The sequence below is a fragment of the Solanum verrucosum genome, unplaced genomic scaffold, assembly GCF_900185275.1.
Source record: "Solanum verrucosum unplaced genomic scaffold, falcon-dt-bn FXZP01000094.1, whole genome shotgun sequence".
NCBI classification, from domain to species: Eukaryota; Viridiplantae; Streptophyta; class Magnoliopsida; order Solanales; family Solanaceae; genus Solanum; species Solanum verrucosum.
The window spans coordinates 2,152,198-2,175,157 of record NW_026019970.1 but is presented as its reverse complement, the minus strand read 5'-3'; the positions used below and the strand labels follow the sequence as shown (position 1 = coordinate 2,175,157).

Sequence of the window (22,960 nt, the reverse complement as noted above, 5' to 3'; positions counted from 1 at the left end):
GCTTCTGGTAGCGGAGTACATGTCCCGGTTAGTGATAGCCAGTCTGATCCAGAGCTGGATTCTGAGAGTGCACCCATTGATAAGGGTGTCGATGCTGACCCGACTACCAGCGCCTAGTGCGCTATAGGTATGACCTTTCCTCACAGCCCTATATTATTTTGCTTTATTGATTTTGAGGGCAAAGTCCTTTTGTTTGGGGAAAGAGTGGTGAGCAACCTACCATTTTAGCTGGTAGAATGAATGGAGGTTGACTCTGTGTTTATCTGATAAAATGTTTTTGTGTTGTGAAGTGTTTGTGGAGATTTTGTAAAGTTTTTGTGTGTTGGGTTATGCAGCAGCTAGTCTGTTTGAAATGATGACGTTGATCTGAAATTTGATTGTTAGGATCTTTAGATGACATCTTAGGTACTTACATGTTGACCATTGCTAGTCTGAAGAATAAATTGGTAAACCAAGAAACTGAAAATGTAGTCATGTGTCATGTGTGTGTACGTGTTGCTTGAAGTCTAACGCTAGGAGCAGAAACTAGAACTTGCTCGAGTAGTCTTGCTAAAATTTGAGGATAACTGGATAGGAAAGGATTAGTAGGCCATTTTTGCTAAGCCATTGAAAAGCCAAAAATAAAACAACCAAATAAAAAGCATATCACTTGAACCTGACTTGTGCCTGAAAACCAATTTTGTTCTTACCCATTAAATATCATATCCTTGGGTCTCCGAAGATAAAATGACACAACTCAAGACAAAATCCTAAGGTGAGGGTGATTACAACCCAAGCAGAAAGGAAAAGTGAAAAAGAAGGTTAACTCAGTTAGCTGAAAGCATAAGATGTGCAATAAAAAAAAGGCTAAAGTATTCATTATCCCCCCTGAACTTGAAGCTTTTTATTCGGTGTATACCTAAACTATATTCCGTTTTAATTACCCCCCCCCCCCCCCGAACTTGTTTATTCCTCATCACGTACACCATTTTTGTCCACCTGCTCCTATTGTGACTACACGCGCGATAACTGGCAAAAGTGGTGATGTGGATTTCCACCTGGATAAATAACAACCACCTAGATAAATTAATATGGCAAAAAATAAATATCAAAAGGGTACAAAATCGGAAATTCAATTCTCTTTTTTACCATCTAAAATCGAAGAAAAGAAAGAAAGGCGAGATAAACAAATAAAGAGCTAACTTTCTTTATTATTATGTAAGATTAGAAGGTGCAAAATGAATCGGCGCAGGAGCTGCTACAATTGCTTTAGCGGGAGCTGCTGCCGGTATTGGAAATGTTTTCAGTTCGTTAATTCTATTGCGAGAAATCATTCATTGTTTAAAAGTAATTTTTGAATAAGGGCTGATTTCGCGGAACTCCTTCTGGATTTGGGTTTTTCTAGACGTAAAGTTGGTCAATTAAAATTTCAAATTTGTCTGAAATTCTTACCAAGTAAGTGTTAATATTTGTTTCCTTTACTTTTCATTTACATTTTGCCCTATTTTTTGTTTAAAATATGCCAAATATTAAAGAAAAATGGAGATTTTACGTTTTTTTTACCGTTGCAGCTTTATGATATGGCAAAAAATCACTTCCTCACACGCCTAGTAGAGTGTGTTGTCAATTTCTACGTCAGGTGGACAATAAAGGTGTACGCGATGGAGGAATAAACAAGTTCGGGTGGTAATTAAAACGGAATATAGTTTAGGTGTACACCGAATAAAAATCTTCTAGTTCAGGGGCTAATGAATACTTTAGCCTAAAAAAAAAATAATGGCTTCTGGGATGTACTGAAATGAAAAAAAAAAGGAAATTGCTCAGAAAGAGTTGTGTGCGAACGAAACTTTGGAGAACCAAGGTACTAGTCACTCACAAACCCAAATATCCATTCCCTAGTCTGAGCCTATGTTACAAACCGATAAAGTCCTAGAGTAATCATATTCTGGTTGTTTGAAATATAGAGCGTAGAAAGTAAGGGCAAGCCTGTGGTCTTTTGTTGTTAGTGTTAGAAGTTCTTTGAGAGTGTGAGCGTAGAACTTAGTCCCAATTATCATGAGTGAGGGACTTTTTTGGTGTGAGGACAGAGTGATTGCATTTGATAGTTAGATTGTGTTAGTTGATTATACACAGGAATAAGCATGGTCGACTGTGAGTAATGAGATGTCATATATTGATCCTTGCATGTTAGAATGATTGTTTTGGATACAAATTGTGTTTGAGATGGTTGCTGCATAGTTTCAAAAAGATTTTGAATGTTTGACTGCTAAATGTGTTGTTTTTCTCATCACTTGAGGAGAAGTAATGGTTCTAAGTTGAGGGTGTTGATGTGCCGCGAAATCTTGGCACATTTGATGCTTGAAAACTAAGAATTAATACTAGAATCGAGTGTATTTATGTGGATATGATGTGTTTGGTAGTGTTTGTATAGGTAAAACATGTGGACATGAAAGAGGAAAGAAAAGAAGAAAATGTAGTGAAAGTGAATTGAAACAAGTAAAGACCACGGACGGCTTCACGGACCGTGGTCTTCACTACTGATCGTGAAGTTGGTCGTGAATACCTTTCTAGTGAGCAGACTTTGAGAAGATCAATTGTGGCAATACCAAGTAAAGACCATGGACGACCTCACGGGTCATGGTCCTCACAACGATGCGTAAAAGTGCTTGTGAAGCTGATCCAGTGAATAGGTATCAAAAAGATGAAGATTGAATTGTCCAAGTAAAGACCACGGGCACCTATACGGACCGTGGTCGTTGTCACGATCCATGGTTGTGATCGTGGAATGGATCCATGGTTTAGGTCGTGAAAAGATGCAGTCTAGTGTTGACCAAGTGAAGACCACAGAAGGCCTCACGGGTCGTGGTCCTCATCACGGTCTGTGGTGGTGATCGTGAAGAAGATCCGGTATACGGGCATTGAAGACTCACATTTTGTTTGGGCCAAGTATAGATCATGGCAGACTTCATAGATCGTGAAGCCCTTGACGGTCCGTCATATTGCCCGTGAAGTTGCCTGACAGTTCAGTCCTACTTCGAGTAGGATTCTTTTTAGACACTTTATTTAAATTAATTAGGTCATTTTTAGTTTTTATCTCATCATATCTGGAACGAGCGACTTAGTTTTGAATACTTTTGACTTTGGTTTTTATTGATTAACATTGAATCGATCTCGGAAGTTGGATTTTGATATTTTGAATATCATTCGTTCAATGAATTTGCAGATTTTCGTAAGTAAATTTTCTTAATGTTTTCATTACTAATCTTTGTTCATTTAGTGGAAGTCATGAGTGGCTAAACACCACAACTGGGGTTGTGGGAACTATGATAGAAATCTAATTGTGAATTCGTAAAATGAGTAGAAGGTGAATTATATTTGCAATAATTAACTCGACTTTCAGTATTCATTTGTTCCAATGAGTGCACATATTAGAGTCAGCCTGTATCAATTGATTGTTCGAGAGAAAAGAGATAGTTGGGAAAAAGCAGAGTTAATCTAAAGGTTGAGTTCGAGAGAAGAGAACTTTAACATCATTGTATGCGAGGGTGGAATTTGTTAACACTCCAAGACCAAGAGGAATTGAGTGAAAATTATCTAACTAGACTGAGAAATGTTGGATATAGTCAACTCGCCTATAAATTGCAAAGCCTACAATGCCTGAAGCTCAGCTACGGATGAACAATGGATGTAATATCATGGGAAACACAACCCTAGTTTTATTTATTTATCGAAACAACCTTAGAATCAGTACTCTGTTAATTGTTAACTCGGATCTTGTTTAACAATCTTAGTTACTAGAACTTGACAACTAAACCCAATTTACATTCCGTAATTGTTTTCTTTAGGAAATAATAACAACATTTGGGTAAACGCAACAGTGTAATCATTTCTGTAAAGAAGTTCTCTGTGGGATCGACCTCAACTCACGTTGAATTTTATAAATTGACTTCGACCGTTTATACTTCTTAATTGAAGTGTAAGTTTGGCCGTATCACGTCCCCTTCCATTGTCACCTCCACTTGTTGGAACTACACCCTTAGTTTGCTGTTGCATCTGATTACATGCATGTCTGAGAGGGCATTCCCTCTTAAAATGACCCAGATCACCATTTATGGAAGCATCCTCGGTCATAAGAGGGACTGCTGGTGGAAGAATAAGAAGCTTCATGACCTCTAGAAGCTGAAAACCCCTGAAGGACCACTTGTAGAAGCTGGAAAGACTGACTGGATAGGATGAGCCGAATAAATCTGCTGATCAAGATCTCTATAGTAAGACCACTGAAGTTACCTATAGTCTTAAACTTCTTAGCTAATACCTTAGTTTGCCCAACCTACCCGACCCCTCCATTTTCTTTACATAATCAGTCACCTCATTAAAACTCTTCCCTACATATTTCATGTGAATAGATATAACTTGTAACTTAGTCTTCAGGCCTTTAACAAACAAACGAATCCTCTCCTCCCCAGTGCCCAATAGTTGGGTAGCATAGCGAGATAATGCATGGAATTTAGCCTTGTAAGATGCAACAGACATGCTACCATGTTTAAGGACTAGAAACTCACCCTTTGTGCTATCCCTGAGAGCACGGGGTACATATTTCTCTAGAAACAGTCCATGAAACAGTGCTCAAGTCATCGGAGGCCACCACTGCTTAGCATCACCTTGCAGCTGAAAAGTAACAAACTCTACTTCATGTTGGTGCACAATACCCAACTTATGCAATCTCCCATAACAATTTAGAATTAAACTCAAACACATCCTCATTCTCTGTACCATGAAACTAGCTACTGGAATTCCCTGTACCATGTAACTAACTAACCAACTAAAACTAGGATTTATTCAATGATTAAAGCAATAAAATAAAGTTACTACAGTTCAAATGTATAATTCTAACAGGTCCAAGTCTATCTCCTCTGTTGATACTGGAAAATTTTATCATATGGAGACTGATTGTTTTTCCTCTTTCTTAATTAAATCCACTAAATTTTGGAAAAATCAATCAAACAGAATAAAAGAGTTAAATATGAAGTATATAACATAGAAGTCGACCATAAAATTCAAATTATAACCTAAATAAATGAAGATTACATCATTTTCTTAATCTAAACAAATTAATTTCTTAACAAAAGTCGAAAATTAAAATCTTATAGCAATTGTCAATTTGTTACTTATATACAATTGCCAAATATACCACTTACAATTTTGGATTTCAACAAAATCACAAAGAGAATAAAACAAAAGAAAAACCAGTCCCACATGCAAACGGTTTGGTCCATATTCATGTCATATGGGACTATAGTCTAAATAAAGAAAAAAAACTTTACAAAATCCAAAATTTCTTTCAAGTCTTAGTAGTTATTAAACATATATGCAAAAAGAAGCTCATTCCAAACATCAGGTACTCCAGGAAGACACCAATGTATACAATCAGCATAACTACTTGGATTTGCAATTTGTTCTTCAGTAAGAGAATCCCATTGTTTTCTATAGATAGAAGGGTGGCCCTCTTTTCTATACTCTGATAGTTGTGTTATGTTGAGTAAATGAACATTTAATCCTCTATGTTTGAGTTCATCCATAGTTGATTCAACTATTTTCATCATCTTTGGATCTGATCCATTTCCTTGGTATCCCTCTTCTTGTATTATTTCCTTTTCACTATAACAATTTTCCCCTTTTGCTTTACCCCATTCTTCAGCCCTGTTGATTGATATAAAGAAATTAAAGGACTTGTGTTGTTGATTCAACGTTGGTAGGGATAATGAACGACCCTTTTATCTATGAGTGAGGGTGTTTCAGTAAGTTTATAAGTCGGTCAAACCAGCTTATAATATAGATATAATAAGATATTATACCTTTAAGCTTATACTTCACATGTTTCAATTTGTTTGTCAGATTTTGACTTGAATCGAAGTTTAAGAAAGTAAAGAAGACGTTTAAACCTTATGATCATAAACTTAAAATCTTGAATCGAAGTTTAAGAAAGTAAAGAAGACGTTTAAACCTAATGATCATAAACTTAAAATATATAGAATGTATAAAAATATTATTTTAATCTTATGGTCATAAAAATATTATATGGAAAAGTAATATTGAAGAGTTGTCAAACATAAAAAGAGATATTCTTTTGAACCAGACTAAAGGAACGTAGGACATACAAACTGAAAGTGGGAGAATAGTACTTTTGAAATAACTTAAAGGTGGTGGTTCCTTTAAAGTAAGAGATAGTTTTCATAAAGAGTTAAGAAAATGTTAGTAAGAATAGTTTAGTTAATTTTTTAAAACTAACTTAATTTTTAAATGAGGACCACAAGTCTCACTTAAACATTCTTGGACACAAATTTCTCAAATGGTTACTCAATTAAATAGTTAATATTTTCGAAAGTCATTTTTTTTAATTGTTATAGAAAACTGAAATCAAGAAGAAAACAAACTTTCTGAGATAATAAATATTAGTTGAGTGACCGTATAACAATCAAGCCAATACAAAACCATACAATTTGTGGTTTCATACTTGACATTTGTAACTAATTATCTTTCACTCGATAGAAAAAGTAAAACTAATTGTGTTTCGAGATTACCTTTCATGAACTGGTGACATGCTCATGAAGAACAATTGGGTTTTGGTGCGATTGACATGAATTTCCAACCAATCAGCCCAAGCCTTTAAAGCCATTTCGTAGCTCCGTAACATTTTTACTTCTTTGTAAATTCCATCTGACCTCTCAAATGAACCCCACCTAAGATGAATAATAGTAATACATAATTATAAAATGTCATCAAATTTTTACAACACATAACTTGATGATATATAAAATTACATTTAGGGGTCATTTGGTAGTTGTCTAAGGAAATATTATACTTGTATAAGATCATGTGAAACTAATATCATATTTGATAGATGGTTATAAGGACTATGTATAAAATTTAGTATGGTATTTTGGTTTGCCCTTTAAAAACTTTCATAACTAATAGTCTAATATGTATAAGTTTAATTAAGTTTGGGCTAAGGTCGTTACGCTTTTGTCACCTCTTGGAAAAGTAGGCTAATAAGCAAGCCCTCTCCTGTCGCCCCTCTCCTTACAGTCAAGTGGATGAACACCCTGAAGGAGCTTAGCTTCTTAAAGGTCTCTTAATAAAGAAAACTTTTTTTTAAGAAAGCAAGTCTTTTAGCGAGAGAACCAATATACTCCCTCCGTTTCATAAAGAATGACCTGGTTTGACTTGGTACGAAGTTTAAGTAAATAAAGAAGACTTTTGAATCTTGTGGTCCTAAATTAAAGTTATGTCAAATGTACAAAATTGCCCTTAATCTTGTGGTCTTAAACATGCCATGTGGAAAGCAAAAAGTAAAATGTTACCAAAAAAGGAAAGAGGTCATTCTTTTTTAAACTGACTAAAAAGGAAAGGAGGTCATTTTTTGTGAAACGGAGGGAGTATAATTTTATGCATAATAGAAATTGAAATAACTGATACATGAATAACTAAACTTTGCATACAATAATACTCCACATAAATTTCCTCATAAGTACTACCCTTCATATACATGCATAACTCTAGTCAGCTGCGTATCATTATTATCAATATATAATGGTTGGTATAAGTTTTGAATAATACTATTATATATATTATACTCACAAGACTTTGATATGGGGGCGTCTCCACCAAAGGTAAGTATTGAAGACAATAAAATCAGCATTAGTCCAACGACTACCATGTTTTTCAATGGAATTGGCTCTAACAATTCTCTCAGGGAGACGATGGTGCACTGGGTCATCTGAGTTTGATTCCACCAACAATGGCTCCCAGTAGAATTCTATTGTTGCATTATAATCCTGCATTTCCATTACAAATGTAAAAGATTTTTACATTATGATCAATATATTTTGCATTATTTTATTTAGCTAGTTTTATGTTTGCTTTATTTTTCTAATTGTGGATGGTCACCTTAAATAGGACTTGCAAATTGGGTGTCGGATTGAATAGAACGAGTTGAAAATAAGTTCAATAAAAATGGATAAAATATTTGACTTGTTTGTTTTAATTTAAATATAGATTAAAAAAAATGAAATAATAATCGACAAATAATATAAATATTCATATTATTCATAATTTCAATAATAGTCAAGCTAAAAAGCAAAATAATCTGAGACTCTCATAAAATAAAATAATACTGTACTTATTATTCATCTGGATATACATTTTTCAAAAGTCAGATATCCAACTCATGTCATTTTAAAACCATTTTGTCAGCCTCGTCTTTTAGTTGTCTTTTCTATGTTCCAATAGTGTAAGAAATTATTTTTATCTCAGCGATTTTAATTTGTTTATCTAGTTATGATCCGACAAGAATTTAATAAAATAAAAGAAGAATTGAATATTGCAATTTCAAAATAAAGATATGTATAATGTACAAAAATATTTTTAATCTTGTGATCTTAAACATGTAATATGAAAAGTTAGAATTAAAATATTACCAAAACTTAGATTGATAACCACGCATAAAACAGTTGTTGATTAGATAATTGTACCTCAAATTAAGATAATATTCCAGGTTTACTTTGCAGCAAAGCTAAGCCAACTATGACATCTGACTATTATAAACTATCTTTGTCTTCTCGAACTCTATGATTGGACTTCCATCCTAATTTAATCAGTAAGCTTTTTATATCCTAAACTTTGAAAAAATAAGGTCAAACATATATTGCTCTAACAGAATTGTTCAGACCATAAATAGTTTAACATATGACAAAAAATTTATAGGACAAACGAATTAAGTCTTAATCTTGTTTCTTTTTTGGGCTAAACATTAAGATTATTTATATAATTGGCTAATAAATTGCAGTATCATTCTTATAAATTTCTACTTTTATCCCTTGGTGGACTAGGATGTTGACTCCTGACAGCAAAAAGGATGCTATTGATCAACTACCAAAAATATATGAAATATAATTAATTCTTTTTGTCTCAATTTATGTGATGCATTTTTATTTTATTTTTAGTGTGTTTCAAAAAAAAATTGTCACATTTTTAATAATTAAAGACAATCCAACTTTAAAAATTTTCTTTTACATTTAATAAAATGATTTCTGATCACACAAATATCTAAGATTTGTTTTAGATCACAAATTTCAAATATTTTCCTTTTTTTTAATCATGTGTCAAGTCAAAGTTGCAAATTTGGGCAGTTGTTTTGTAGTTAAGAATTAGAGAATAATGAAATGTAATTGTTTTGACTTACTTTGACTTGGAAAATGATCAATGAAGTATTGTATCGGTAATGCATTGATTTAAGGGAAGAATCATGAACTGCTGTATCTATCAAGCAAACCATTGAAACCCATTGGCCTCGGTTAAGAGAATCTCCCACGAACACAAGTCTTTTATTCCTCAATTTCTCCAATAATGTTGTCGCGTTGAACCTTTTTTAACACCAAAAACATTCCACCCAAAGCTCAAATATACTATATCCAAAAATAGTTGCTCACCCAACCATTTAAACTAAAAATAGCTGACAAATGTATAATATATGTATAATCAGTATATAATTCACGTATACTATTAAGAAAAGTAAACCATGAATCTGATTGGCTATTTTGTGAAAAAATCCCAAAAAGAATACACATCATGGTCACTTGCATATATATTTCAATGAGACAAAACTAAACATAAGAACAAAACTATAGCTAAACTCTTTTATAGAAGTCATAGTTACAATCTTAGTGCCACTCCCATGTGTTTTCCCTATTTATCAACTATTTTAATTACTTTTATACCCTAAAAATATGTATAAAAACTTGTACACTATCTCAATTCATATACATTAACTATCATAACCATAAAGAGCGTGAATAGTAACATGGATAATAAGACATGTTATCTGTAATAATTTTGTTCCGACTTGTCAACCTATCATAACCCACCTTTATTTATCTTACATACATGTTATACTATGTCAAACTCGCATAGGCAAATTATATAATACTAACATGTAAAAAAAAAGTCTTTTTTTAACATAATAATTGAAACATAAAGGGAAACAAAAAAACCTTGGAATATCACATTGATGAGGTTGCCACCTCCAATGTTGGTAATTCAAGTCTTTTCTTCCAAACTTTTGACAAGCTAATTGATCAGACATGAACTTGCAATCTTGTTCTTTGTATAGTGGATACGACTCGTTATCAAAAATCCACTTCCCAGAAAACAAATTACACTTATTATTTGAAGAAGAATACGTTAATGACTCCTCATTTTCCTTTCCCATACTTGAATTACTATTACTATTACTATTATCTTCAAACAATAATTTGCCACTCTCACCAGTCAAGTAAACTACTCCGGCTACGAGGGAGACGATTAAAACAACAATAAGGGAATGAAAACTACATTTGATATCCCAAATGGGAGCACTTGATGTTGATGGAACAGAAACTAGTAATTGGTGACTTTTACCCATATGAAGTTATACTAATTTTATGTTCTTCAATATTATTGTGATGGAGGAGTCTATATATGTATGTTTATTGGTGGTTTTTATATGATATATAGTAAATTATTTATTTTTTTAGGATTAGTGCGTTTGGTGAGAAAGGACTTTCAAGGTTTGTTAAATGTTATAAACAATATGGGATATGGAGTAAGTGGAACTACATTCTTGGTAGTTCAGCTAAAGCAAGATGGTCAAGTTACTTCAAAGTCATGCTTTTGCCAAATTTACTATATTGCCCATCTAATTAATTATTTATTAGATTAAAAATTCACAATTTCAAGAAAATTAGGATATGTAATTCATAATAGTGGGCATAAAACAACAAAAATAATACACCATCTGTCTCCATTTATATAACGATTTTCACTTTTCGAGAGTCAAATAGTCTAGTTTTGATCGTAATTTTAAGCATGAAATCTTTAATTTTTTTGAAACAAAATTTATATATTCGGAAACTATGTAAAAAATAGTATAAGTTACAACGATTGTCAATTTAAAAATATTTTAAAATATATGAAAAATTTACAATCAAAGATAGACTTGTTTGAATGTCGAAGAAATCTAAAAGGTGACACATAAATTGAGACGAAGAGAATAATAATAATAAAAAAAGTAGTGTTTATAAAACAAAAAAGGGTGATCAAGGTTCGGTGGCAGAGCTAGTGAGTTGACTATGAACTCGATCAAATTGAGCAACTTTTGTTCAAATTTTGAATTTTTAGAAGAAATTCATTAAATATGAACCATTATTAATTTAAAATCCAATAACTTGAAAGAAATAAATTTTTGAACCCACAAACTTTAATTTCCAACTCGGCTAATCAGGTTGTGTCCTCCTAATCAAACCAAGTGATTAGCTCAACAGTTACGGGTGTACAATTATATGCATTATGAGTAGCAAATACTCAAGTTTATCCAAAAAGAAAAAAGAAAGAATATCCTAAAGTTCAAAGCAGTAGAGATTTCTTTCTATTTTTAGATTACTGGAATATCATTTTATTTCCATATATAGAATATTGTTTGTTATTTGGTCCCTTATTTAGGAAGTTTCATCATAGCAACGAAAAGTAATCTTAAAACTTGAAATGTGGCATCGTTAAATATGAAAAAGAAGAAGTTCTTTAATAGAGAATACTTCGATGTAAAGATTGGTTCATCATTTTTTTAATCGAGTCAATATTCATTAGTTTTTTTTAAAAAAAAATATTTGAAAATCGAACATAAGAATTTTAAATATAGCTTGAAGTTGTTTTTGAAATTTGAAAAAACTCAGAACCCTATTTTTACTTCTTTTTTACTTTCAGTACTATATTATTCTTTTCAAATTTTACCCTAATAGTAATATTTTACTCCATTTTCCCTCGTGGCTTTCTTTCTAATTCTCACTCTCAACCAACTGATGAATTCAATTGAATTTAAATCATAATTCATTATGTTTTTAAAAAAAATTATAATTGCATATTTGAGTATGTTTTTGGTTACTCTTTAGCTACTGAAACTCGATGGCATCAGTTAAGTGATCGTGCTACTAAATATACTAAATGTACACAATTGTGTCAAAAAAAATTGAATTAGATAATTCTACTTTGAAATCTAATGATATTTTACGTAGCAGTCCAAAAGGTTGGTTTACTTTTGTGCTAGTTAACTCCTTTTATAAGTTGTTTTACCGATAAAATAAAGATAATGTTACATATCTTTTTTACATGTTAGACATAATTAAACTCTTATTTTTACTTCAAAGGTGATAGACGCCTAGTTGGGTGGGAGGTAGGGGAAGTAATACACCTACTCTTTTTGGTTTAAGATAAGGTAAAATATGATTTGTAATATTGTTCTAATTAAAATAATCATTGGAACATGACATGAAAATTAGTGCCAAAATTAGAGGGCTGTTTTAGGTATAGAAAACCAAATTAGCATGGTCTACCATGATTCTATTATTGATTGTTAATGAATGAACGATTTGGATGGCATATTAGGTAAGGAGTAGTTAATATCTCTAAATCCAGATTAGTGATGACATGAAGGCTCCCTTTGACCATAATTAATTTTCTTTATTACTCCCTCTCCTCCGTTCTTAAATACTTGTCACATTTTTTATTTTTACGCCTCTTAGACATATACTTAATTGTTTCTTTGTTTCTAAAATAAAAAATATATTTTTAATAACAATGACAAGTATTTAGAAACGAAGCAGTATTACCCTACCCCTATTCCATCACTATACCCTTCGATCTCTACAAAAAGGAATATACAAATATATGAGTAACTGTCACCGTACATGGAAAGTACCTATATGTGTATATATATAAATAATTAATGAAGCTCATAAATCATGTGTAAGGGGTCAATTATCTAACATCTGCTTTTTTTTCTTTAATTGTCCTTTCAATAAAATATACTCCCTCTGTTCCTAATTACTTGTCCACTTTTCAATTGACAAACCTATTAAGAAAATAATAAGTGATACAGTAAGTTTATCATTTTACCCCTATTAATTATAAAGTGGATGAATTAAAAACCTAAAATTTTCAAGAAGTTCTACCTTTTTCAAAGTAATTAATTGAGGGTATAATAGGAAAAAAAATTGTCATTTCTTGATTTGTCAAAATGGACAAGTAATTAGGGACAACTTAAAAAGAAAAAGTAGACAAGTAATTAGGAACAGAGGGAGTATATGTTTTTAAATTATAGTTTAACATTTTTAACAAAAAAATGGGCAGTTATTGAAATAATTAATTAATTTACCTCTAGCGTCTAGAAAGGAGTTGCACCTAATTATTGTAATTAAATTCGAGATCAAGGCCTCTCTCTCCGTTTTCACTTAATTCTTTTTTGGGAAAATTTTCAAAACAACAATATTTTAGCTTTTAATGGGACTCCTTAGCAATAGTTTCACTATTTATTTAAAATGTCAATATTTTAATTTGTTAAGGATTGAGTTATGTATTTATTTTATTTTGATTAATTTGAAAGAATACAAATAATTAATAACTGAATAGAGAAAATCATGGAACAAAAAATTTCAAAAAAGGTAATTTTTTTAAAAAAATTTAACATCAGTTACATTTTTGGAAGAGCATATGTTGCCATTTTTCTTTCTAGTGTTTTTTTCTTTGTTCTTAAGAATTTCATATTTTTTTTGGAAACAGTAGTTAGTATTTTTTATCTTATATGAGTGGAAGTGTTGGAAAATTTTTAATGCCCTCTGTTTTGGATATTTAAATGTTTGAACTTCTTTGAATATGTGTTCATCCGAAATGTATTCGAATACCTAATGATATGTATAACTAATTTAAAATACAAAAAATGTTGGTATTGATTTATTATGAATACAACTCTTTGGCATTCTAGTTCAAGTACAAAAATAAAGGCAGTTGTGTAGTATATACCAAAATATAAATACAAATTAGTTGTAGATCGAAATGATATTGAAAAATACAGTTGCGATGAATACATATATAATACATAGAATAAGTTTATTCAAAATAAATTGTATTTATATTTCAATACCCAATTTTGTTATATTATTATTTCACTTTAAATTTGCAGAAAGTATTTTCCAGCTTAGTTTTTATTTCAAATATCATGTTGTATTTCAATATAATTTTGTATATCAAACGCAGAATGAATACTAATAATTTTGTATTCCCCTTCTTGTGATGTATTCGTCGCACAATTTTATATATTATGTATTCATAAAATTATATTGTTTTAGCCAAATAAAATACAAAATATGTCTTACTAAGTTTGTATTTCAAATATCAGGTTGTATTTCCATATGATTTTTGTATTTCAAACGAAAAAATGAATACCAATAAGTTTTCATTTCCCTTCTTATATATAATGCATTCGTCACAATTCTATAAATTATGTATTCAATCATAAGATATAGAATTGTGACGAATACATTATATACCTATTTAAATTACTACAAACTAAAAAAGAAATACAATGTTTTAAAATAAAAATACAAATGATGAGTAAAAGAAAAACAATTGATAAACAAAAATTAATAGGAATACAGTTGTGGTATGAATACAATTTTGTAACCTTCTTCTTTGACTGTCTTTCTTTTTCTTCTTCATCTCCTATGTTCTTTTTTCCGATTTTTTTCCATCAAAATCGAATCTAAATCTGTATTCACTTGTGCATTAGTAACCCTATAAGCAAAATTCGAAATTATTAAATATGAATGTATAAAAAAATCAAACAATATATGATGTATGTGTGCTAATGTAGTTACTACAATCTACTAAATCTCAAATATGAAGACAAAATTTTTGATAATTTGAATTTCGAAATTATCAAAAATTAGAATGTATTAAATATCAAACAAAATAAACATACATATGAATTTCTAGATTCTCCAAAATCTGAAAAATTAAAAGAAAATCACAAAAAAAATGAAAATCATAACTATTTGATGAATAACTAAACAAAATCACATAAAAATTGAAAAATTCGACTGAAAATCCGTAATATATAGAATCGGTGATTTAAACATCAAATCAAAATGGATAATGGAAATTACCTTGCCAATCGATAAATCTGCTTGAATTAATAAATAGATTTCATTTAACAATAAAGAAAACATCTTGATGAACAACAATTTAGCACCTTGAAGAAAGATAAACTTGAAACTTGAAAGGTGGGGAAGAAACGTGAAAAGTGGGGAAGAAACGTGAATGGAGTTGAAAAAAGGTTTATGTGTATTGGTTTAATTTTTTTTTTCTTTAAACGGTTATTGGTATATAATTTGGTCCAATATAGGACTCTTTCCATAAATAAAATTAATTTTGAATACTAAAATCTGAATACATATTATTTTATAAAAATATTGTCATTCTGCCATTTTAAATAAATATTTTAAAGTGTTGTTACTTTGACTAATTATGTTAGGTATTATGACTTAATTACTAATTTTCCCTTCTTTTTCCCATTCTTCAATTTAGGATTACTTAAGTTTAAAATTAAATGTAATATATACTACCTCCATTCACTTTTAATTGTCATAGTTTCCCTTTTTAGAGTCAAACTATAAAAACTTACTAACATTTTAAGATGTATTTTTTTATTATATTGATATGCAAAAAATTGTCATTTATATAATACTTTTCGTATAAATTTTGAATATCTAAATTTTTTTGTTTAAAATATCGAATTAATGTAATCAAATTTAACTTTGATAATTAGTTAAATTGACTTTCGAAAAGTGCAATATGACTAATAAAAATGGACGGAGGAAGTAGTATAAGAGGGACCATGTCTTTGATGAACCAGTTTTACCTTATCAGGGTATATACATGCACATAAACACATGTTTAGGAGGCCAAAAGTATTTTTTTTAAAAATCAATAAATAAGGTATTTGGTCAATTTTTAAAGAGAAAATAAGTATTTTTTTTGGAGTATCAAAGCTATTTGAAAAATATTTTTGAGAAACTTTCCTAAAGAATACTTTTTGAAAGCTTGATCAAGCATTAATTATTGTTAAAAAAAAATCAAAATAATTAATCAAACGCAAACTACTTCTCAAGAAAAGTATTTTTTTTTTTTAAAAACACTTATGAAACTATTTTTTAAAAATAAGTTGTTTTTTGAAATTTATCCGGATATAGTTTGAGGTTAATATCACCTATATTACCATTTACCGCTTTGATAATAAAATCATTAAACTATTTTTGGTTAAACTATAGTAATTGTATTACAATTTACAACTTACAACCCATTATCCATTTCAAAAGTAATTTAATTTTATAGTTGTAAAGATAAAGTCACATTGTCACTTGAAATGAAATGAATCGTATTCACTATAATGATAAAAGTCACACAGCTTTAACATCATAATAGTAAGCTTATCTTGATGATGAATTTTGTCATTATAGTAGGTAAGGTTTAGTGACTTTACTAATATAGGAAGTAAAACTCAGATATTAGTGGTTTTATTGTTAATGAATTAAATTTAATACGTACAATTAGATATGTCAGGTCTCTTATATAATATAAGTTTTTTATTTTTAAATTAAAATATGTGGACATAAAACATTATATGGTTTATTGTTACGTAGCATATTATGCCTGACTTTTATTTCCTTCTCTCAAGGTCATTTATCGTATTATAGCTATAAAATAAGTTGTTTTTTGAAATTTATCCGGATATAGTTTGAGGTTAATAGCACCTATATTACCATTTACCGCTATGATAATAAAATCATTAAACTATTTTTGGTTAAACTATAGTAATTGAACTATTACAATTTACAACTTACAACCCATTATCCATTTCAAAAGTAATTTAATTTTATAGCTGTAAAGATAAAGTCATATTGTCACTTGAAATGAAATGAATAGTATTCACTATAATGATAAAAGTCACACAGCTTTAACATCATAATAGTAAACTTATCTTGATGATGAATTTTGTCATTATAGTAGGTAAGGTTTAGTGACTTTATTAATATAGGAAGTAAAACGCAGATATTAGTGGTTTTATTGTTAATGAATTAAATTTAATACGTTCAATTAGATATGTCAGATCTCTTATATAATACGAGTTCTTTACTTTTAAATTAAAATATGTGGACATAAAATATTATATGCTTTATTGTTACATAATAGCATATTATGCCTGACTTTTATTTCCTTCTCTCAAGGTCCTTTATCGTATTACATGGACTTGTTCCTAAAATGTCTTTTTGATTGCCTCCATTTCTATTTCTTAAAGCTACAACAATATTTCACCAATTATCAAATTGATTCTGCTAGTTGGCTTTGTTGGTATTGAGGCATAACATTCAAAAATTTAATTCATTACTTCATTTTTAGTGAATAAAGTTTAGTAACTATATTTGAGATTAACCTGTAACTTGAGAATACCTTGGAAGCTGTTTTTGTTCAATTCAATCAGAAACATAAACATCTAAGACAATACTATATTTATTTCAATTTGATTTTGATTTGACACTGAATTCAAAAAAATAAAGAGAACAATATTTGGATTGTGCGTGGTCCTAAACTAATATATATATACAGAGGAATGTACCAAAAAGTCATTTAACCTTATAATTTTAAATATGTCATGTGAAAAAATAAAATTAAAGAGTTATCAGTTACCACAAAAAAAAAAAAAAACATTCTTTTTAAAATGGACTAAGAAAAAAAGTAACACAAACAAATTATAACGAAAGCGAAAACCAAAGGAATACAAATAGTCCATTTATGTGGCTCGATGAAAGGATATGTATTCCACATTATGTTTGGCTAGGGAAAAGAGGAACAAATAACCTGTTAAAAAAGAGTTAATAAACTATATATCAATCTACCAACGTGAGTTGTGGTGCAGTGATGGAACTGTTCCACCCTTAACTAGAGGTCTCAGGTTAGAGCTTGGATATGGAGAAAAATCATGTTGGGAGCGTAACCCTCAAATGGACCGAGTCAACAAGAACATATCAATCTTGCAGCACTAAGTATTGTCGCACTTTTATTCCTTGACAAGCAACAAACAGTTGATATGTTTTCACGAATATTGACAATATCTTTTGTTTCAAAATGGCATAAATCTTCTACTATGTAGGTGTTGGGTCAAATCTCAAATGCAGTAGTTACTCTGTCACTTCAAAATAATATCTGCTCAAGAAAACATCTAATTTGTGGATGTTTCAAACATCCACAAATTAAAATTGCAGCGGTTTTAAAAATGCTACGATTAGCAATACCATGAGCATTATTACAATGGTTTTTTCAATACCTCTACAACGATCGCCACAAAATGAAATTTGAATTTTTGGAGATTTTGAGAGATTATTGGTGACACAATTTATAACCCCTAAAATATGATATTATTAATGTAAAAATAAATAAATATATTGTTAGGATTTATAAACCCCACAATATGATATTAGTTGTTTTCAAAAAATTATGTTGGGCTATATTATAACCCTCACAATATGATAATAATGATTAAAAAAATAATTAATTAGTGACGATTTCTTTCTGCCACTAATTTTTGCTATTGTAATTTCTTTTCCTATTTCAAATGTGTTTGGTTCTATGTAGTTTTGATGATTGACAAAATGACATGAGATACACTAGAATAAAGATAAGTGTGCAAAAATTAAGGATCGGATAATAGTTACTTTTGATAAACTCAAGAAAACAAACATGTGCTGAATTCAAAAACTTACCATCCTCAACTTTCTTCTTTAGCCTTTGTGGAAGAGAGAGAGAGAGGAGAGGAGAGATGCAAGCGGGAGAACAAAGAAAGAGGAGAGAGGCGAGGGAGAGAGAAAATAGCGACAAAATCCTAACTATAACTATAAATTGTAATTCTTTCAAACTATAGTTGTGTATGGTAAATAATATCACATATTTGCCTATTTACGTAATTTTTTCTTATTTTAAATATAAATAATTCCAATTTTTCGCCCTTTTGTCTTACTAATTGTTGCCAAAAAAATATGGAACACTTAAATAAGGATTGACCATTTTTTCATGTCTTTTCTAGGTGAGAGTACTTGAGTTAACCATCGTCCAAATAACTAACACAAAACTGAACTATGCAGAAACCTGATAGCGCCATGACCATCATATGGTAGTAGTTTAAGGAGTATTATACCGATGAAAAATTATCATCCCATCGTACAGGAATTAGTAAGAAGTATTTTCTTGTTTGCTATTAAACCCCGCATGTGAACCACCAAAATCATTGTGTTCGAGCATTAACTATACTAGTTATTTCTAAGACATCAAAAGATGCAGCAGACAGTTCTCCGTGGCTATTCTAGAAAATGTCAATCACAAGGAAAATAAAGCAAACCCTTTGTGATTTTCAGTTGGTACATGTTTAAAGTAGGTGAACCATTTTTGTTGCAGCCAGGCACAACCAAAAAGATGTTGTTCAATATTTCTTTGCGAGTATCGATTCAATGCCATCATAGTCCTAATTCCTTTTTCAATTGGGCAAGGGCTGCTTCAATCTCATCAATATTTTCTTCAATACTGTTATCTCTATCTGTTCTCTTTTGTTTTTCATTACTAGTTCCAGATTGTGCATTGCCCTTCTGGGGTCTCTCGTTGTTGTTTTCGAATTCTACCTCTGCATCGGTTATATTAAGCTCCTTCTCTAAAAACTCAACAAAGTCTTCTCCAATTTCCTGTCAACAGTCAAATTGTAAACTCTAATTCTTTCTCTGTCGCGTGCAAAGTAAAAGTACCACAATTTATTCCAACTCTAATATTTAAATGATATTCATCCAAGGAATCTTGCTCAAACCCAAGGGTAAATAAGCTAGAGACACCTTTTAGGGAAAATAAAAGTTAATACCTGAGGGTGGTAAGAGGCAAATGATCAAAAGGAGAAAAGATGAAATATAAATTTATCAGTTCTACATTTGTCAATTGTGTTTTTCTTTCTCATAAGTTGAATTTATCAAATTCATACCGCCAATTCTTCCCACAAACTCTTTGGTTTTCCCGTGGAAGCAACATTTGACTCCCAATTCCGAAATTCTTCTTGGAGATCCTTAAAGAAGTCCGCTGCAGAAAGAAATTAGACTTGAGCACATGACTCTCTCAACTGCAAGACAAGCTATATATGAAAAATGTCCTAGGACAGTTGACGATAATGGATACTGTATCTTTAACTACAATCTACCTATGGTTATTTGAGCATCCTTGAAAAAGCTACCTGCAGCATGAAGGGGTTAAACATAAGAATGTAAAGCAAAAAAAATGCCTTACTGCATAGATTAACGTATATTTCTGTTTTATTTTCTTGCTTTTGGTTTTTGTTTCTAGTTTTGAGCATTCTTTTTGTTTAGTACAAACATACAGTTTCTTAGCATGAATATCGTAGGTGAAACCTCTTGAACACTTAAATTACTGGCCTTATACTTGGATGTTGTGTGTGGAAGTAATGCTACATTCAAAGATATTGGTGCCATGTAACTATTTTGAGGTATCACAAACAATATTCAACATTGGGTTCAAACATCCAACTCTATTACATGATTCAGGTTCTGTGGTGGATTTGACATCCACAACCCCCCGTCACCCGTGCTGTTTGTCTATAGAAGTCTGGGGAGTGGGGGAAGCCTGAAGAGCTAAATGTCATGGTAAAAGTTAGACCTCAATCCTCATAAAGTAAGATATTCGTTCTACTTTTTGAGCTGGTGCCTATAAAATCAGCAAATGTATCCCCCAGAAGTCCAACCTAAATGCTATCGTTCGTAAAGTTTACAATTCAATCAAGAAACTGGAGGCATATCAGATTACACACTCTAGTTCATTAATTGATGGATGATAGATGCTTTAACCATTCACGTTATAATTCTGATAAGAGTTATCTAGTACTTTTTGAGGACAGAATTGATAGAGATTTTGAACCATCTCCTGACTTCGAGATGGCCAGGTAAAACCACTTTTGCTTTAGTATGAGGCTTTGCGGACTATTTGTAGAAAACTATTTTTTTTAATTTGTCTGGACATAAACAATCACGCATACTAACAAAATGAAAGAACAAGTCAGCAGCAAATATCAAATTAGCAAAGATGTTTTACCAAAGCTATAAAAATCTTCTTCATCTGCAGCACTTCTATTTTGTTCTGCTCCACTATAATATGAATAACTTGAGGTGTCACTTCTTGAATCATATCTCTTCCTGGTTTTGGAGTTCAATAGTGTGTTGTATGCATGCTTAATCCTCATAAACTTTTCTTGAGCATTGTGCTATACAGAAAGAAATCAAACAAATCTGGAGAAGCACTTAAATAAAAAAAGGTTTTGTTCACTCGAAAGGAAGAAAAGTTTTAGTTCCTATCCCCGTTTTAACTAGAGGCAATCTGTTTTTCTTTTTTCTTTCCTGTCGCCAACAAGGATTATGCAAACAAAGTGTAAAGAGAAAAGGTAATTTAACATATGATGCCTTGATTTCAAGTAAAATAAATTGTGTTGCACTATATATGAAATTTCTGTTGCTAGATTAACATATTCTGTTATTTCTTGGTCCTGAGTGGACAAGTGGGATACAATGCAAGCATCGGACTTTACAACTGATGTATCACTACAGCGGTAAGCAACAATGACAAATGTCATCTTTTGTACGAAAATTTGGTGATTCCAAGGTTGAAGGCCATAGCTTTCTTCATTTTATGAACTGACACGAGGTCAAGAGATGAGATAGCACTACCAACCCGAAGTACGCAGCAAAACTCAGCCTCGCCCCAAAAGGGATAAAAGTTAACTTGTAGAACAAAATAAAGCAGTGAATAAGTAACTACACTTCTTCAACCCTTAACTGCCAAAAACTGGAAAAAGGACATACACAAAGACAACCACTAGTATAGAAACCGAGAGAAATCCACATTCAAGACCCTGATCCCTAATCATCACCACCTTTCTTCTTTTCTTGTTTCAAACAGTAAACAGTGTTAAGTCACATACCAACACATCTTAACAACTTTAGACATTTTAGCCATCATCACTTCTGCAAATATTTGTGTGATATATATAGCATAGAGGGACCGGAATTTGATCACATAGAAGCATTGCTTTAAGCCTATGCAAATTAAAGATTTTATCAATCAGAGAATAGTTCAGTGACACACAATCAACAAGCTGAGCAACCACAAAATTATGTACCAGTCTATGTACAAATTTCTCTCTTTACACTCTTTGAGAATACACAAACATCACTTGCAAAGCAGTGTAGAGAGTTACTAAAGTTCGACTTTCAAGCACAATCCACAAATTCTGTTAATTGCGGATTTTAACTGAATCCAGATATGCATTTCTTTTTCATGAATATGCCTCAATTGCTGCACATTGTACCTATCTTTACTTCATTGCATTTATGTTCAACAGATACAGAATAGTAACAGCAGTTTACTCTGGTTAAATTTTCTTTGACAACAATCTGAAATGAGGATTTTTACTTTATAGCATCAGAAACGGACTGCCTCGAAGGTATTACTCCATATTAATTTTCAAACAAGATCAACCTGCAGGAGTACTTAAGACGACGAAAGGCACAACACAAACAGAAACAGAGAGAGCGCTTCCCTATGATAAGAATAACAAATCATGCCACAGAAATGACTGAAATTCAAAGGTTTTACCTCTTTGTTAACATCAGGATGATACTTGAGAGCAAGTTTGCGATAGGCCTTTTTGATTTCATCGGCGGTCGCTGATGAAGATACCCCTAAAACTTCATAAGGAGACTCTTTTCGACTTGCCTTAACCAATATATGTTTGTATTTTTTCCTCTTCTTCCTATAATAGCTACCTGCACTATTCGAGAAGGACATTCGTCTAGGTATCACGAAGCTTCCATACCCAATTCTACAAACAAATCTTGAAGTTAACTCTCTTAGGTTTTGAGGAAAATGAAAATTGTTAACTGGATTTCGAGATAGAACAGATGCAAAATCCATATGCGTTATTGATTGCACGCTTCTGGTTATGTTATCTTTTACAAGAATA

General features: G+C 31.1%; 2 protein-coding genes across 3 annotated transcripts; both read right to left on the bottom strand.

Annotated features, from left to right (window-relative positions):
• Positions 1 to 5,115: 5,115 nt before the first annotated feature.
• On the bottom strand, positions 5,116 to 10,457 carry LOC125817028 (protein trichome birefringence-like 34). The gene is made up of 5 exons (XM_049496616.1): positions 10,029 to 10,457; positions 9,221 to 9,401; positions 7,618 to 7,814; positions 6,561 to 6,719; positions 5,116 to 5,679 (listed from the first exon to the last, which is right to left on the bottom strand). Exons 1-5 carry the CDS (start codon positions 10,436 to 10,438, stop codon positions 5,328 to 5,330), a joined length of 1,299 nt encoding a protein of 432 aa, XP_049352573.1. The 5' UTR covers positions 10,439 to 10,457; the 3' UTR covers positions 5,116 to 5,327.
• An 8,818-nt stretch (positions 10,458 to 19,275) lies between these two features.
• Positions 19,276 to 22,929, bottom strand: LOC125817033 (uncharacterized). Of its 2 annotated transcripts, XM_049496621.1 has the most exons (5): positions 22,594 to 22,911; positions 21,037 to 21,205; positions 20,132 to 20,164; positions 19,919 to 20,013; positions 19,276 to 19,631 (listed from the first exon to the last, which is right to left on the bottom strand). In XM_049496621.1, the coding sequence occupies exons 1-5, from the start codon at positions 22,909 to 22,911 to the stop codon at positions 19,410 to 19,412; spliced, it is 837 nt and encodes a 278-aa protein (XP_049352578.1). In that variant the 3' UTR covers positions 19,276 to 19,409. The 2 variants fall into 2 exon arrangements, with proteins under 2 accessions (XP_049352578.1, XP_049352579.1); XM_049496622.1 differs by lacking the exon at positions 20,132 to 20,164 and having other exon boundaries at positions 22,594 to 22,929.
• Between the last annotated feature and the right edge of the window lie 31 nt (positions 22,930 to 22,960).

Coding starts and splice junctions, on each gene's coding strand:
- LOC125817033 (XM_049496621.1), bottom strand. CDS start 22,911: ATGGATTTTGCATCTGTTCTATCTCGAAATCCAGTTAACAATTTTCAT. Junction 20,014..20,131: donor GGATGCTCAAATAACCATAG/GTAGATTGTAGT, acceptor TTCTTTCTGCAG/CGGACTTCTTTAAGGATCTC. Junction 19,632..19,918: donor GTTTGTGGGAAGAATTGGCG/GTATGAATTTGA, acceptor GACTGTTGACAG/GAAATTGGAGAAGACTTTGT.
- LOC125817028 (XM_049496616.1), bottom strand. CDS start 10,438: ATGGGTAAAAGTCACCAATTACTAGTTTCTGTTCCATCAACATCAAGT. Junction 7,815..9,220: donor TGATCATTTTCCAAGTCAAA/GTAAGTCAAAAC, acceptor ATGGAAATGCAG/GATTATAATGCAACAATAGA. Junction 5,680..6,560: donor ATGTCACCAGTTCATGAAAG/GTAATCTCGAAA, acceptor ATCAATCAACAG/GGCTGAAGAATGGGGTAAAG.